The 17952-nt window shown below is 40.2% G+C and overlaps 2 protein-coding genes across 4 annotated transcripts in view; both read left to right on the forward strand.

The window, feature by feature from the left end:
• The window catches only part of slc8a3 (solute carrier family 8 member 3), a 140376-nt gene extending 138365 nt beyond the window's left edge, over positions 1–2011 (forward strand). For all 3 annotated transcript variants that reach the window (XM_005934004.3, XM_005934005.3, XM_042225609.1), the window contains one exon: positions 1488–2011. In XM_005934004.3, coding sequence (XP_005934066.1) covers positions 1488–1864 — 377 coding nt within the window. In that variant the 3' untranslated portion in view covers positions 1865–2011. The remainder of the gene's footprint in view (positions 1–1487) is intronic.
• A 5514-nt stretch (positions 2012–7525) lies between these two features.
• The window catches only part of map3k9 (mitogen-activated protein kinase kinase kinase 9), a 19700-nt gene continuing 9273 nt past the window's right edge, over positions 7526–17952 (forward strand). The window contains exons 1-3 of the mRNA XM_005934007.3: positions 7526–8379; positions 9597–10010; positions 15468–15648. Coding sequence (XP_005934069.1) covers positions 7992–8379; positions 9597–10010; positions 15468–15648 — 983 coding nt within the window. The 5' untranslated portion in view covers positions 7526–7991. The remainder of the gene's footprint in view (positions 8380–9596; positions 10011–15467; positions 15649–17952) is intronic.

The following is a 17952-nucleotide window of genomic DNA, read 5'->3' on the forward strand; positions in this document are numbered from 1 at the left end:
ATATATATATATATAATTTTTTTTAAAACAACCAAGCCTGGCTCACAGAAGAGCCTTTCACAATTTGTGGGAAACGTAGTTTCCATTTTTGAAAATATCAACTGCTATTCTACAAGAATCTAGATGACAGTTAAACAAGGCTCAGAAGTCTTCATCGAAATCAGATGCTTTGATTTGTTACATGAAGTTATTAACAAGGTTTACTTTGTCCTTTTTTGCCTTTTTTGCAGAGTTACAAAGTCTGCTTTAAGAGGTTGAAAGAGTTGCGGTGGAGTAAGTCAGATGTTTGTCAGACAGGACTGAAGGTTTAGGAAAAGATCATGGTTTGGGTTTAAATACACTCTTTTGCAGCCTTAACTCTGCAAACTGAAAAGTAACACTTACCGACTGTGTCATTACCCACAGCGTCAGGAAATTTACTCCAGCGGACACCTTATGTATAATCAGGAAATCCCAGCAGCTTTGAGAGGGTGTTTCTTTTCTGTGTTTTGCTGTTGTTGTCATTATTTTTGGGCCTTCGGTTTATGCTTGGATTTGCTTAAAAAGCTGACTTCATGTAGTTCTGCCCATCAAACCTGATTTAGCAGCATTTCAATCAAAATCTAATGTTACCAGTACTGAGTCAAAGCAATTAAGATTAGCTTTGTTAAGACTCTTTTAACTCTTTTATCCACATATATGTACTGCTCTAGAAAACATATAAATTAAATGCCATAAAATGTTTTTATTTTTTTCTGCGCTTATTTGAAGCTGTTGCTGTGATCAACACTGTAGCCTCACACTGTGGAGTTTGCGTGTTCTCCTTGTTATTGTGTGGATTTGCCACAGTTTCCTCCCACAGTCCAAAATAAAGAGCGTGCATCTCAGGTTAATTAGTAATTCAAAATGCAAATAGATAAAATTCTTAAGTGCATAAAAAATGTGCTGTATGAATTTATATGTGAAAAGGATCAAATTTGTAGAGCTTTGTATTGCGCTTCAAAAGGTTTGTAAGATTAGAAAAGGGCTATGAAAATGCCTTCCCATTACCATAAATGAATGAGGAGAGAGCATTAACTCTAAAGCCTATTCATTGTCCTGTGCTCATTCTCATTTCTTTATTTATCTTACACTGAGCCTTAGTGCAGCCCCTCAGTTCAACTTCTGTCTAGAATAAGCAGTTTTAGCTCCCTTCTCCTTCCCATTAAGGCAGCCTTCTTCTGATTGGCTGCCCCTCCAAAACCTCTGAAAAGACTAAACAACATGTGGATGACTCATAGCCAGAGCTGTGGGGATATTGCACTGATTGGTATCATATGGAGCAGAAATAACTTGGTCTACAGTGTACTTACCTTCCTCTTTACGTCACTAATCTGCTGCCCACCAGCACAATTAGTTCGTGTTTAAATTCAGCTGCTTTCACCATCACAGCTTTTGTGATTTATCCACAACATTTAAAATAATTAAATCAAATTAAAATATTCATGACAGATGGTTTCTCTCTACAGACACCTTTGCCAGTAAAGTAGCAGCAGTCCAGGACACCTACGCAGATGCCTCCATTGGGAATGTGACTGGCAGCAACGCAGTCAATGTCTTCCTGGGAATCGGCATGGCCTGGTCAGTGGCGGCCATTTACTGGCACATGAAAGGGAAGCCGTTTGTGGTGGAGGCCGGCTCGCTGGCCTTTTCTGTCACTCTCTTCACCATCTTCGCCTTCCTGGCCATCTCGGTGCTGCTTTACCGGCGCCGGGCCCACATCGGAGGAGAACTGGGCGGGCCCCGGGGACACAGACTGGCCACATCAGCCTTCCTTTTCAGCCTCTGGTTTCTTTACATTCTCTTCTCCAGTCTGGAGGCCTACTGTCATATAGAGGGCTTCTAAACAAACAAAAAAAGACTCCAGTGTGACACAATACAAACATACAGGGGTTTAAAGTACAACTTTAGAGGTAAAAGAGTGAATTCTCACTGTGGAATTTAGGTCAATCTTGTATGGAAAGGACAGGAGAGGGTTTTCCTTTACACCTCCCTACTCCTCTTCCTCTCTCAACCCCTTCTGTAAGGATGCTTGGAGGTGTGTATCCTGCCCTCTAGTGCCGACAGGCCTGGCTGATAAAGGAGCGACCCTGAGCCTGTGTGAGTGTGCTTACAGTTGGGATTGGGATACCACCGAGTACAGAAGATGGCGATGCCAATAGGTGGTCCTGCATTCCACTGGAAGAGACTGCAGTCTTATATCCGGAGAGGGTTGAGTTAATCAGAGGTCTATATTTTTCTCAACATCTGACGAGAATGACTTTTTTTAAAAAACAAAAAAGTATTTTGGGGATAAAAATGCAAAAAATAAACGAAACAAAAAACGAACACACAAGGACACAAAGAGGAATCAAAGAACTATTTTCAGATCTATGGAGTAACAAATGATTATAGTGAAAATGGGAATATGTTGTTGAGTGACAGTGGGATGGATTCATAGTATTTATTTTTATTTGCATAGTTTCCTAAGGAGCACGGCAGAGTTGTCAGAAATTACACGAAGAGGAAAATCAGCAGCGACAGCGTCCGTTCATACTGGCAGACGAGTCACCATTCAAACATGAGGGGAAGAGGTGGACGCCGTGAACATGGTCAAACTGCCCTGAACATTACTTCCGTACTCTAAACGTATCTATATATAATATATTTCCATATTTTCTGTATATTTTGAATATTTGTTTAAATGTGGTCACCTTCTGCTCTAACAACAGAGGATAGCTGTGGCTAAGTGGGAGGGGAGGGTGGGGGATAAACTATATAATGGAACGATGTCTTCACATTTCTAAGAGTTATGTATCTTACCTAGGTAAAAGTATGACATCGTATTTTATTTATTTACTGATATCTTGGTCTCACTCAAGTTTTCACCTTTTCAATCAGAAATCTGAAAATAGGAAAAAAAACAAAAAAACGTGTTGCTGCAGAGATAAATTCAGAGGTATTTTTGTACTTTTCCTTCCATGCACTTTGCTGTATAGTTCGACTTCTGGAGAATTCTACTTGTACATGTGCAAAAGGCCAATAAAAAGGTGTCGTTATGGACTGAACAGAGTGCCTGTGGAGGGAAAGGCGTTTGCTGCAGCTGCCCACAACCACCAGCTCTTTGCTCTGCTGAAGAACGCGAGCGTTTCCTTCTTATATGGTGCATGAGCTTTTATTTATTTATCTATTTTTTTTAAGCTTCATTAATTGATTGGAATCATGGAATTAAGGGCTTTCCAGGAGCACATACCCACTGAATTTGGCTAAGATCTCTCTTTCAGGTATCTGTACAATCACAAAAAGCTTTCTCCTATGGATTGGTTGTGCGCTTAGCTTTTTAGCTATACCAGATGCCCTTCATTCACCATCACATGGTTACATTAGAAAAGGTCCTTCAAAGGTAATAGGTTTTGTGGGGTTTCACTGATTTTTTTTCTGTGACACTTTGGTTAAAGCAGACAAGTTTAAGTTTAGAAAAGACTATTATTAGGGTTATAATCCATCCATGTCAACCGTTTCATTTAGAGCAGAGGTGTCAAACTAAAGCCTGGAGGTCAGAATGGGCTATGTTTGGCCTATGATGTAAAATGGGTTTGACATCCCTGCTTTAGTTCCTTCAAGCATTCAAACTACATATATTTACAGAGGTCTACAGACACCCTTGAAATTACCTTAACCAATAAAAAACAGAGTCTAATATTTAGAGTGGAACATTTAGATACCTAATCTGCAACCAGCCACCAGGTTGTGAGTGCAATGTCGCCCATCGTCGACTGTTAATGATGGGCATATCCATCCTCACATCATCCATTGGTTGGTCTCGTTATGATGACATGAGCTGGGCATTATTGCTGTTGTCTTCTCTGTGTCTCAAACCAGGAGATGATGAGCAAACATCTGACAGCAAACTCCTGATATCCTGGATAATCCCCCATCGATAACTCAGAGAATAAACTTCATGTTTTATTTAGTATTACCTGAAACTAGCGATCAGCCCATGAATTCATCATTAAGTGTTCACTGGGGTTACAGAGTGAGGATTTCAGGGTTATTTTTCCTTCTTGCTCATTATACATCCACAAAAGTCACCCCCTGCTGGCCAGTTCATGCATGGACTTGACCATCTTTTATAGTCTACTTGAGCTTGAAGGCTGAAATAATAAAGTATGTGATAGCTTTAGAGTTTTCACTTTCTTTGAATTATCACTGAATATTTAAAGGAAAAATTTGTTTACCTGATGTGTGCAGAAGGCTAGCTTCATTTCCGATTAATTGCAGGCATTTAGCACAAATGTTCAGGTACTAAAACTGCTAAAATACTTCATTCATTTCAATACACTTTCCATAAATTTATTTCATAGTTAAGAAATGGTCATTAGTGCAGCTTTGAAGTAATTAAATGTTTCTTTGCCAAAGTCTACAAATGTATCCTTCCTTAGAACTATTATTACTGTATTAGTTTTGTATGTGTTGCATAATTTTGGCCTCCTTTTGCTGTAGTCACTATGTAAAGAGCAAGTGTCAGCGGTTCTCCGTTTGGGGTGAAACTGCTCAGCATCGAGAGCTGTTGGTGTGGGCGTGAGAGCAGCAGGTAGCTCCAGGTTGAATTTGAAAGTAGCCCGATATTAATAATGAACTACGTTTAACACATGACTGGTGCTTTGTTTTTAAAACAAGAGTTTAAAGAACTACAGAAACTCCCAAAGTGTCAGAAAACATGTTTATTGAATAATTTGAAAGTGTATGTGGGAATTGATTCTTGGCTAATTTTAAAATCACCCAAGAGATTACCAAAGAGGAGGTGGGATGCAACATCTGTTTTAAAGTATATAAAGAAAAAATATATTGGAAAGAAAAAACGTTTTTTTAGAGTAGGCGACAGTAAATGGCAGTAACACTGTATTTCCACAAGGGGGATGTCAATCTCCAGTCCCTGTGGTTGTTCCTTCTTTAATTTCTCAGCACTCTCCTCCTCTTCCTCAGTGTTCTTCCTTTGTGGTGAGCAGTGTTGTAAATACGTCTCGTGGCTGAATCGGATGCTCTTTTCCTGGCCCTGGACCACACATGCTCACCTCACGCTATCTCTCTTTCTCTCACACTATCTCTCTCTTACATATAAACACACACACGCATATATTCAATGAAGAGCGATGGGTCCACTGCTGCACAATAGGGAGGACAGTTGGAGGGGCTTGCTGTCCCAATTCAGATGCAACACAAAACAGATAATGTACATAACTTTCAGTGTATGTTTACATAGACACAGTTTAGGTGTCCTGGGGGGTAAAAAGCATGACAATACAACTCTCACATCTCATCTACAGGTTATCTGCAGTCGCTTCGTCTGAGCCAGTGGAAGTGTGAAGTTTTTATTTCTTTTTTTTTCTTTTTTTTTTTCTTTTTTCTTTTTTTGCAAGTCACAGGGGGTCACTTTGTTATCTGTCCCTTTGTAAAAATCCTGCAACAGGAAATATTTTGGTCCTCAGTTGAACAGGTATTCATGAACAAAAGGAAGTGCCAGTGTTCTTCCTTTTATCCCTGCCGTTAGTGGCTGTTTATATTGTTCATTTGGTTGTGTTTTTGGTTTTATCTGCCAGGACTTATTGAGTTGAAACGTTGGCCAGTGTGTGTTTGTGTGCTGTGCATGTTGCCGTGCCGAAGCCAGGCTGCGCATCCTCTTCACACCCGTGTGCACAGATGATGTGCACGCCGATGATGATGCTGTTGTCGTCACGGGGACGCAACTCAAAATTGGTTCTGTCATTTTGTCGTATTAATACATGTCTTAAGTCTGTAAAATATATATTTTTTTTAAAACAAAACATAATCATACAAATCACTTCTGAAGGCACCAGTCTTTTTTTCTTCTTCTCTGTCTATAGGATGGCATTGAAATATCACCGTGCAGTAACTGGACTAGTGGTTGATGATGTTGTAAGACACTGTGGAAGGTTTCATTGATGAGGTGAATACTGTTCTTTTAACTTTGTTTTGGTGTAACAGAAAAGGGGCACGTTTTAATGGATGGGTATGTTTTCCTGGCCTGCAATGAGATGTCAAAAATAAAAAAGCAAATTTCCAAAGTGTTTTGAGATTAAACAGTTTTGTTCTTTTTTTCTGTGAAATAAAAAAAATGTTTTCTGGTTCATATGCAAACATTGGTTTCACTCATTTAAATCAACCCTGGCCGTTTTAAATATAAATTTGCATCACTAGGAATCCAGCAACAAACCAAATGATTTCATTAGAATTCTGATAAGATTTCAAGGCTCTTGTGTTAAATTGAGTTTGACAACACAAGAAATCTCAGTACATATCATGTAACTGCAGCTTTAAAGCATATTTCGAGTATTAGGTTGTTTAGCCACACCTCAAATTGCCTGCTGTTTATGGTTTAATGTTTATCCTGATGCTGTTAAAGAAACCAAGAGCCGGCAGTAGAGGAACTGCTTTGTTAGCATTTTTCTAAACCTCAGAATCTTCCAAATTTATATTTGACACTTCTTAAAGTCAGCACTGAGGAAACACAACCATAAGCAGATAAGAAGCAACTTCTAACAAGGATTATTGTCAATGTCTGTATATTACTCTTTTTGGAAAACATTAAATCAAAGCCTCCTTGAGAATCTAAAACTCTTTTTCCCTTTTCTTTTGTTTTCTTTTCTTTGTATCATTCTTAGTTCAATAAATCCATCATTTTCTTTCCCACTCACAAAATAAATGAAGTCTTTGTTTGCTGCTTCATAAAAATAAGCCTGTTAGAAAGAGCAATTGTCTAATAAGCTTGCATAATATTTTTTTTCAACTATATCAAAATATGGAAGCTCTTTTGTGCCAAAGGAGGAAAAAAGGATGCAGATGATTTTTTAATTCTTTAATCTTTCCAGCTATTACTTCATATTGTTTATTTAGTGAGGTCAGATTTTAAGTTTTAGCCTCGTGCTTTTGACTTTATCATTCTTACAGGTTAATTTTAAACTGCTTTTGACATGTTAAGTAAAAAAAATATCGAAACTGAATAATGCTGTTTATATTTTCCATGTCTTTTCTTATGTTTGGGTGTTGGGCTTCCATCATGTCAGTCATCGTGTTTTCACATTATTTATTTACATCCATGTTGCATCCGTGCAAATACAGGGTGCAAACTAAAACTGCAAGCAGCTTCTTATAAAACGTGTCAGGAAGTGGACTGAAGCGATAGAGGACTCTTGTTCACACTTGTTTTCTTTTGTTCACTTGTGGTTTCCATTCAGGCTGAGAAAACAAGTAGATCACTTTTATTGCATTTCCACTATGGAGACTTTCTAAAATATAACATTTAAGGATAGTTATAGTTTTTGCAAATAGGCTGGAATTAATTAAATCAATATAAAAGTGGGTTGCAGAATGCCAGCTGATTGGATTTCAGCTATCTATATACACTCATTCTTTAATCACATTACTAAAATAGTGAGGGTTGTTATGTTGTCTGTTTTCTTTTTGTTTTTGTTTTGTTTTGGGGTTGTTTGTTTGTTTGTTTTGTATTTCAGGAAATTGCGCATGGAATTTAACCCTAACTTGAGTATTTTTGTTCTGGTTTGTTTGGTTTTCTGAAGGCAAACGACTAAATAAAAGGACACTGTCTTGGGACAAGGGTGGGAAATAAAGTGTTGTTGACGTGTCTGTGCACCAATAGGACGCCGGGGATGATTCCCACGCTGGCACAATTGGCTTAGAGTAAAGACCACTGCGTCCGAGAAGTTGCAGCGATGATTGGGTGTAGGATTGTGCATTGAAAATAACCAGGCGCTGCATGTTTGATAGCAGCCAGCTGAGACTGAGGGGCGTGCGATGCAGCAGGATGGTGGTTTCCTGCAGTGTTTGTGTGCCGGATTAGCCGCTACTTAGCTCCGTGTGTGTGTGTTGTAGAAGCAGGGCGCACCGAGCCTCCAGCCAGCCGCGCCAGGTGGATGCGCCTGCAGTGATCCAGGTAGTCCCTATGGATCGCGTCCATGGATGTCTTCAAACCCGCTTTGGACAGTAGTAGTCCTAAGGCGTGCGTTTCTTCAACGGAAGAAGCAGAGGAAGATGTCTTTCGCTGGCCCACACCGGCAAATGGCATCAGCGCCGCGCCGGATACGGGACCAGCCGCACCGGGCTTCTGGACGGCCGTGTTCGACTATGAAGCGACTGCGGACGACGAGCTCAGCCTTCGAAAGGGGGATCTGGTGGAAGTCCTGTCCAAGGACTCCCTGGTGTCAGGAGATGAGGGATGGTGGACCGGTATGATAGCAGACCGGGTAGGCATCTTCCCGTCTAATTATGTCAGCAAAGGCACCGGCATTCCGGAGGAAATACGGGCCACTTCAGAACAGCAGTACCCCGTGCCTCCTTTGCACCGTGAGTATCCCACTGTGCTTCATACTTCTGCTAATGAAATAAATGTGCTATCACTGAAAAGGAGCACAGGGCTGCAGTCTTTTCTCCTATCTTTTGTCAGAGGGGGAAAACCACGTAGAGTGCTGTGTCATGGTAGGCGCAGTGCATTCCTGTTGGCCTAGAAACAGGATGCCCCAAGCATCCTTACAGCTTCAGGACCGCTATTCATCACACGGCCTTTCAAACAAACAGTGATGCACCCCACCTCAGTTCTCAAATTACAACGCACAAAGTGTGCAGGATACAAGGCAGGAAGCCTGTTACAGAGCTGGAATCCTGTAGATATTCTTAGATGAAATTTGAACGATGTTATGTGCTTCAGAAAGGATTTTTTTGTCCAGTGTCCAGGTGCAAGAGAGAAAGAAATGTAAAATTCTTCTCTTAGGGAAAAATAAAAAGTAACTTCTGGAGGGAAATGTAGGGCCAAGGCCTCAGAAAGATACACTGAGCATAATTACAAGTAGCTATGTGTACTAAACTGTGAAGCCCTAAATGAAAATACTCTTCCTTCTTATTGGCCTTTAAGCAATAAAGATGCTCCAAACACAGGTACAAAGCCACTGTTTTTTGACTGATAACTACAAATCTGCAGGTGAGCATATGCAGGTGTTTTAAGGTAATAAAACACAAACTATCACATGCTATTTGGGCAGACCAAACCACCTCAGCTGTCTTTGTTAGCAGCTGTCTGAGTCTTGTTGGCTTTCATGTCTTCATACTGAGGCAGCTGGCCTACTTTCACACACCTGAAATATTCATCAAGGTCAGTCTGCTTACTGTTAGGACTCTACAACATGAGCACATACAGCCTCAAACACTTAGTCTGTTCACATCAGCACATAGACCTTCTTTTCTATATAACCTGCATTTATTCCTTCTCCAGACATTCTAGCCAGATTTTAGGACAGATGCTTATCCTTGTGTAACAGCAAGAGGGATAGTTTCTGAATTTGGGGCAGCAGGGTGGCTTAGAGCTCTAAGAAGGCCTCCTTCAACTCAATGACCTGTTTTTATGATCCTTGCTAGCAAGCATGTACCTTGTTGAAAAGCAAAATGGGGAAATCCTAAAGGCTGCAGACAGGTTGACCCTGACTTCTAATGTCACTGGATGGCTGTAAGTACAAATACACTTAGCTGATGTTTATGTTTGTCTCATATGTGTCTTCTTTGTTTCTCAGTTCTTGAGATTGATTTCTCAGAGCTCACCTTGGAAGAAATTATCGGGGTTGGTGGTTTTGGAAAAGTCTACCGTGCAATGTGGCGGGGTGCAGAGGTGGCGGTGAAGGCAGCACGACGGGACCCCGATGAAGATTTGGAGCAGACAATGGAGAGCGTTCGCCAGGAGGCCAAGCTCTTTGCCATGCTCAGCCATCTCAACATTATGGGTTTGCTGGGAGTGTGTCTGCAGGAGCCTAACCTGTGCCTGATAATGGAGTATGCCCGAGGAGGCCCTCTCAACCGGGCTCTAGCTGGGAAACGCATCCCTCCATGTACTCTGGTTGACTGGGCTGTGCAGATTGCCCGAGGCATGCACTACCTCCACTGCCAGGCTATTGTCCCCATTATTCACCGGGATCTCAAGTCCAGCAACAGTAAGAGTCACCTCACTTTGCTTTTTATTACCAAGTTTAAGAACCAATGCTGAAAAATGGTGAAAAAAGCCAATTTTCATATTGTGTGTCTGATCTGAAAAACAGGTTTCCTGAAGAGAACATGTTTAAAAAAAAAAAAAAAAGAAAGAAAGAAAGAAAAGAGTATCTGGCTTTGTTCTTAGAGACATGGCTTACTATTTTATTGTGAAATATTCAATTAATTGAACAACTGTCTGTGCCTTTGATGTCTTTCATGCATAAGTTATAGCATTCAAAGCAATAAAGGTCTGTGATACATCATAAGTCTTGCCATATGTGTGGGCAAAACGTGAAATATGCTGAAATGGACTTTTATTTAAGTCGACAGCATTCGTTTTCAGTATTTAGATACAATAAGGAATGTAATTGCCAAACAAAATAGAGGCCAAGAAGTTATTATCTACACCCAGCAATGCCACGATTGCAAAGACTGACATGACTTTGTCACTGATACTAATCACTGGTGCTTAACACCTCCAAACAGCCCTCACCCAAAGATATATCATATTACAGTCTTTCTGGGACAATAATAGCTCTGCTGATGCACTATTCAAGTACCACATGAAATGAATTTTGAAAGTAATGCTCATTCTGTGACCTGCACTGCTTGTATTCACTTCAGGAATGAGAGTAGAGAGGAAAAGGAGTTTTCGTGTGTGTTTATGGAGCAGTTGTAATCTTGCATTTTACTCAACTGGATCACCTAAATCCCAAGCCTATTAGTGAGGATTTGCCCAATGCTCTGTCCCAGACTGCCTATTGGAGGCTCTGACAATACATAGCCCAAGCCTCTTCCCTGCCATTGGCTTGTTCTGCAGTGATCAGCTCAGACGCCGCACTTCAATAGGGTGCTTTAAAGCGTTAAAGTCAGTCTAACTGGTTACCATCCTGGGAAATTAGGGGAAAACCCATGTCCTCATCACGGTACAGGAGCGCTGCAGGACACCGCAGTTGTCATTTAGCTATTTCAGAGTTATGCCAGTGATTATTTTTACCCCCTCCGTTGTTTCTTGTGACTCAAAATTTAGTTTACCTAGCAAAGACATACATAACATGAAAGAATATCTATCTGTTTTTCTTTAGAGACTGCAAAATCATTCCAAAAAGTTAAGATACTATTTAAAATGTAAATAAAACAATTTCAAGCCCTATAAGTTTAAACTAGGACTGCTACAGGACTGAATTTAAGCACCAAACCAACATCCCACAGATTCTACATTTTTTTTTATTAGTAGTAAGGGGGGGGTCCATCAGTCTGCAAAAGACAGAATGGTCATATAGTTTGACAGTGAAAGAATAATATTTATTAAATAAAAAAAAAAAAAAAAAAAAGATTCAGGGGAGTTCATTGTCTATAGAACATGGAGGACTTCAGAATTTGAAGAACTCTCTACATGCACAAGAGAACTCTGAAAAATAATTGATTGGCAGCAGTCTTCTGGCTCCCAGGTAAAAATTCTGTAATTAATTCACTGCTGACTCATATCACTGTTGCCATGAATTGTAAAAACCTTGGCGATTCCTTAATCTGATTCTTTAATTCTTAATTTGATTCTTAACAATCAAACTGTTCGCCTTTCAGTGCTGTGGTTTCTGAGTGAATGCCTAAAGGCCTATACTGTAATGCTCAGTTATATTTTGTATATATTCTACACTGTTTCTACACAAACAGCTGCTTTGGACCTGAGCTCATTTAAGATGTACTGAGTTGAATGGAAAATTGTCCTTTTGTCTAACAAATCAAAATTTGAGCTTGCTGTCAGAAACCTACAGTCATTTAAAAATAAAGTACACCCTCTGGCATTTCCAAGCTTTCACATATCGGGACAAAACAAAAATATCTGGTCTTTAGCAGGTCTTAAACTGAAGGAAATATAACTTCAGATGCACATGATATATGTCAACATATTACATATATTATTATTATTTAACAAAAACTAAGCCAAAAATGCAGATGCAGTGTGTTTAAACTAAGTATGCTCCATGAGTCAAAAGCTTGTAGAAACACCTTCAGTAATATTAGCATAAAGTAATCACTCTCCATTTGACTTTATCATTATCTCACATTTTTGGGGAGAAATTTTGGTCTACTCGTGTTTTTAGAACAATGCTTCAGTTTATTGAGGTTTGCAAGCCTTCATTTATGCACAGCACTCTGATGGTCCTAGCACAGCATTTTAGTCCAGTTGAGGTCTGGACTCTGAACCGACCACTGTGACACCTTGATTTTTGTCTTTTTCAGCCATTCTGTTGTAAATTTGCTCCTATGCTTGTCAGGTTACATGACCCACTTTCAGCCAAGCTTCAGCCTCACATTTGACTTTCAAATACTTCGGTAAACAGAGGTGTTCATGGCCGACTCAATGACTTCAAGGTGCTCAGGTCCTGTGGCAGGAAAAAACAACCTGTCACAGTGCTCTGCAGTTGGTATGAGGTGCTTGTGCCAATGCTGTGCCTGGTTTTTCCCAAACTGGTGCTATACATGATGGCCAAACATCTCCACTTTGGTCTCATTTGTCCAAAGGACATTATTCCATTGCAGCACAGCTTACTGTAGCTATGATACAATGCTAATGATAGCCACATTCTTTTTAGAGACAAGAGCTTTCCGCTGGAAAAACTTAAAGCCGAACTTCATTCATTCTTTTTCTGTTTGCCTTACCATGAACTTTACAAGCTTGGTTAGCATGTTAAATGCTAGAGTCTGACACTGGATTCTCTGAGCATGGCACTGTCTGACCTTGAGCTGAATGTCCTGGGACATACATTCCTGAGAAGACTGGCAAATCTCTTGAATGTTTTTCAGTTGTGAATCTTTCTCACTGCAGAACGATGAATCTCAAATTGTTTGCAAATGGTCTTATTAGCCTTCACAGACTAATGGGCAGCAACAATTGCTTCTTTAAGGTCATTCCCAGTATTTCTCCTCCTTGGAATTGCATTGACATATACTTGAATGCTGCCAAAACTTCTGCTTTTATAGGGGAGATCACACATGCTAATGATCAATTAATCAAGTCGTGTATTTGATTAGCATAACTGGCTGCTACTTACTGGAAGCAGTAAGGGTGTACTGAGTTTTTCACATTCTGCATTTTGGCTTAGTAAAGCTGCTAAGAACCAAATATTTATATTTATATATATTTTGAAAAACCACTGTAACATTCAAAAATAATAAGCGGTAAATAAATATGTGTAACTGTAGAAGTTAATGTAGGTGTATTTTCTTTATGCAATGACTGTATGCTGCCATCAAGATGACATCTCCAGGCGAGGCCTTTGCTTATTCCAGGAAGACAATGCAAAAACATATTCTGCACATTTTGGGAGATCATGGCTACAGGTGCAAGGCTAACTGGTTTACAGCCCACACCTGTGCATCACTGAAAAGAAAAGGGACACATTATTAAACAAAAAATACAACAAAGGGGCTTCTAAGCAGTTGAAATAAAAAAAAAAAATGCTTTCTGGTTCATATGCAAACATTTGTTTCACTCATTTAAATCAACCCTGACCGTTTTAAATATAAATTCGGCTCTGGTGTTAAGTTGGGTTTGACGACACAAGAACTCTCGGTACATATCATGTAACTGCAGCTTTAAACTGCAGTTGAGCAACTGAAATCCTTTTTCGAGCATGGGAGAACATTTCATTTTCCAAACTACACCAACTGGTCTTGTCAGGTTCTTCAGTTTCTTCAGGATTAAATATGATACAATTCAACAGTAAAGATACTCATCGTCAACTTTATTTCTATTAGATTCAAAATGAACACTTACTTAAAATAAAGACAGTTATTCTCCGTTTCAACATTAGATATGTTGTCTGTAGAACTTTTTTATGCATAGTAAATTAAACAGAAATTAGGGCATATTTAGGTACATGTATTTGACTTTAGTTTAAGAAATTCCCCAATGAAAAATTCCCCATTTTATTCTATAAAGTAGGTCTCTTTAACATCCAGACAAATGAATTATAGTGATTAGAGAAGTGAGACACTGCCTAGTCACACGCTGCTGTGGTAATGAAGGGTTTGAAGGCAGCATCATGCAACTAATCCCCCAAAAAGGCAGAAAAGTTAAGATTTCTTTTTGTAACACAGGAACTGATCTATGTGGAAGTCTCATTTTCAGTCATACTTGCAGTGTTGTCCAGATAACTGTCTGGTCTAGAGCTGCATAACTCTGTTTACAAAGAAAGTTGGGAGTTCCTTGAACTATTGCACATTCTTGGTCTCCAGAGACTTCGTGTTTTTGGCCATCCTCAAGCTTCTCTTCTAGCGTGAAGTGTACTTGGTATGACTGTTTTTACAAAACATGGTCAAAACTTGGCCCATATTTTAAAAAACAGTTTTATTAATCCACCACATCCTATTTTAACCTTATATTCCATCGTTTGCTGACCTGAAACTTTAAATTTTACAACCAGCTTAACTGCAACTCTTGCTTTAATGACACATAGCTTTGCTTTTCATTCTATCCCACTCGGCAGTATGCCATTTTTATATCTGAACAGTTTCCACTGCCTCTCTGGCCTCTCTGGCCTCTCCTTCATAGCCATTTGGTAGATGCTCTTATCTAAAGCACTGCGCATTACAGTGAGAGGAGCATTTTTGGCCTCAAGGGGAATCAGCTGTGTTTGTTTCATGTTGTAGTTCCCTATCAGGAGTTACTTTAGCCATGTGTTTGGTTTCAGTTTCTTTGAAAACTGCCCGTCTAGCATTAGAGCCACATGAGCACCAGATGAAGGGGGTTCTTGATGTGCACCACAGCCTGCAGACACACCCTCCACTGGGCACGGCCACAGCAGATGGTCTGGCAGTGCAGAGCTGAATGGGGGAGAAGGAGCATGTGGTTAGGAGGAGTCCTGTTTGGCTTGCGCATGTTGGGATTGGGTTCTTTTTTTTTTTTTTAATGCCTAATGGTGAAAATGGGTGTGTCACAGCAGGGTATTTGTGTAGTTTAAGCATATTATCAGTGTTTATTTGAGGTTTGTGCTGTTAAAATACACAATGAGAGGATTGTCACTGATCAAGGGTGGTGGTTTTCATCTCTGCTTTACTGGAGTAGCTCACCATTTCTTGGTTTCTCTGTTTGTTCTCTCCTTTTCTCTTCTCCACTTTTATCCTTCCAATCCTTTCATCATGGCCTCCCACCAACCGCACCCTGTTTTGTTCAATCATTACATGTCCAATTTTTTGCATTTCCACATGCATTGTGTTTTATCATGGTACTCCTGCTGCTGCCTTCCCCAACATTTAAACATTTCTGATGGCGATTACTGAAACCTTTTATTTTTACGTCAATCCTCCCACCAATCTGCACGTATACCTCCCCTTCCCACATCCTCCAACCTCTTCCCCATCATGCAATAAAATTCCCTCATCACTTCCCCCTCCTACATTGCCACCCTGTCCAGTCCTTATCCTTGAGAGGGTTGAGATGGAAGATCTCAGCAACAAGACTCTGAAGATCACAGACTTTGGACTGGCTCGAGAGTGGCACCGCACAACCAAGATGAGCGCTGCCGGCACCTACGCCTGGATGGCTCCTGAAGTCATCCGCTCATCTACATTCTCCAAGGGTAGCGACGTTTGGAGGTGGGCAGGGGAGGGTGTTTTTGCAGGGAAAAAAACCAAAAGCATCATGTTGTGGAACTGGTCTGAAACGGTTAAAACACCACGCACTAGAAAAAAGTTCAGCCCGGGCAGCAGTTGCCATAGTGACAAAGCACAGACTGACACATGGGAACAAGAACATTATGTTGAGTTTTATGAGAAGGGTATACAAATGCAGTGCATGTAACCGTAGCTTTATGCACTGTGATGTTTTATGCCAACGGATAATGAGGAAGCAAAAAAGATCAATATTTTAAATATTTTTGCAATCACATATCTGATTTACAGAAATGTGTACAGAGAAACACCTGCAACCCTCACACCCATAACTGCTAAGATATACTGCACATACTTAGCTCATGTGTTTTCATTTCCATATTTAATGTGAGAGCAGAGATCTCATACATTCATTTCAGTGTTATTTGTTTTGCTAAAAGTTGAAAAGGCCGGTCATCTAGTTGATTGATTTACAGTACTTTGCAGTCATGTTTTAAGCAAGACTATCAAACATGTGGTGGTTTTAGCTTCTAATATATGAATATTTGTCTCCAGTGGTGTATCACTGGGTGTCTGGATCATTGGTCATACTAAATTAGCAATCTGAAGATGTCAGTGGATGTTCTGATCAACTGGAAGGAATATTTGTCTGGAAATAATCAGCAGAATATTTAATAAAATACATAACAATGCCCTGTTTATTTGGAGGATTTAGATATCATGATTTAGCCTTATATCCTCATTTCCATCTCCATGCTTTTATTCTTAAACTGTGCTCGAGTAACTGTGCATGATTTACAGGTCAAAATAATTTAAATTTATCTTTTGTGCTGTCCTTTGGTGAATCCTCTCAGTTCATGCATCTGAAATAGGCCTTTTTAGCTTCCTTCACAAACCCTTTAAACCAGCTTTCTTCTGATTGGCTGCCCTTCATTAACAGAAGGGTTACACAGTGGGTGGGTGGGTAGTCTGTGCTCTCAGCCAGAGCTGTACTCCTGAAGTGACAGCAAAGAGGATATCCCCACTCTGAGATATCATACAGAGCCAAGAGCAGTCTGAAGCCAAGTCACACCAACTCAAGCATCAGTGTATGTAAATGAGATGACAATTGTTCCACTTTGAATGTCTAATTTGGGTATGTCATTTCAGTGTGGGAAGCATATTGGTGGTGGGTTTAGCACCGTCAGCTTTGAGCCTGCTGGTCACCTGGGGCGTTTCTGTGTTGATTTTGCTTGATCTCCTTATGGATGCACGCGTTTTCTCTGGGTGTTCCGGCTTTCTCCCACACAAACATGTCAGGATAAAAAGTTATTTTTAAATTATGTGTAGGGGTGAAGTGTAAACAGCTGACTGTTTGTCTGTGTTAGCCCTGTGATGTACTGTCCAGGCTGTCTCCCACCTCTCGCTAGGGCTGCACGATTTTGCATAAAATGAGAATCACGATTTTTTGGCTTAGAATTGAGATCACGATTCTCTCACGATGTTCTTTTCCAGTATAAATATTTATTGCACTTATTAACTGCACATCAACTTCGTAACAGTTGAGACTGAACATAAAAACAATAAATAAACATAAAAACAACAAATGTTCTGTATCACGTGGTATAAGGCTCCGCCCTTGTCATTTGTTGAGCAGGAAGAGTGAGCGCTTGTTTTCATGCAGAGTACGTCCCGGATCAAAATGCGGTACAATCGTTGTCGTCGTCTTATTTATTTATTTATTTTTTTAAATCGTTGTCATTTGGAAATAAGACCGCACATAAGTATGAATCGAGATCGCGATTTTCTAACGATTAATCGTGCAGCCCTAGTATTATGTCTTCTGTTTCCGTTATCACCCCCTGCTGTTGTAGAAGGGGTTCCCTTCTTATTTACATCCGTGACATATCGGAACAGTTAAATCACTTTTTTTTCCCATCTCTGTGGCTTTCAAACCCCAAAGCACACAGCACCAAAAACTGGTCCACCCCAAGGATTGGGTCCCATGACACAAACAGAGTAATACAGTGCGCTGTTAAGTGCCAGGAGGATTGCCATGATTTATACATCGGGAAACCAAACAACCACTGGCCAAACAACCTCTGGCAAATCAAATGGCACAACACAGAAGAGCCATCTCATCAGGCCAGGACTCTGCAGTCTATTTACACCTACAGGCCAGTGGACACTCTTTCAAGGATGAGGATGTACACATCCTGGACAGGGAGGAACGCTGGTTTGAGCGCGGAGTCAAGGAGGCCATTTACGTGAAAAGGGAAACCATCTCTGAATCCAGGGGGCATAGGGTAC

The sequence above is a fragment of the Haplochromis burtoni genome, unplaced genomic scaffold, assembly GCF_018398535.1.
Source record: "Haplochromis burtoni strain Fernald_Lab_line unplaced genomic scaffold, NCSU_Asbu1 Contig_176, whole genome shotgun sequence".
NCBI classification, from domain to species: Eukaryota; Metazoa; Chordata; class Actinopteri; order Cichliformes; family Cichlidae; genus Haplochromis; species Haplochromis burtoni.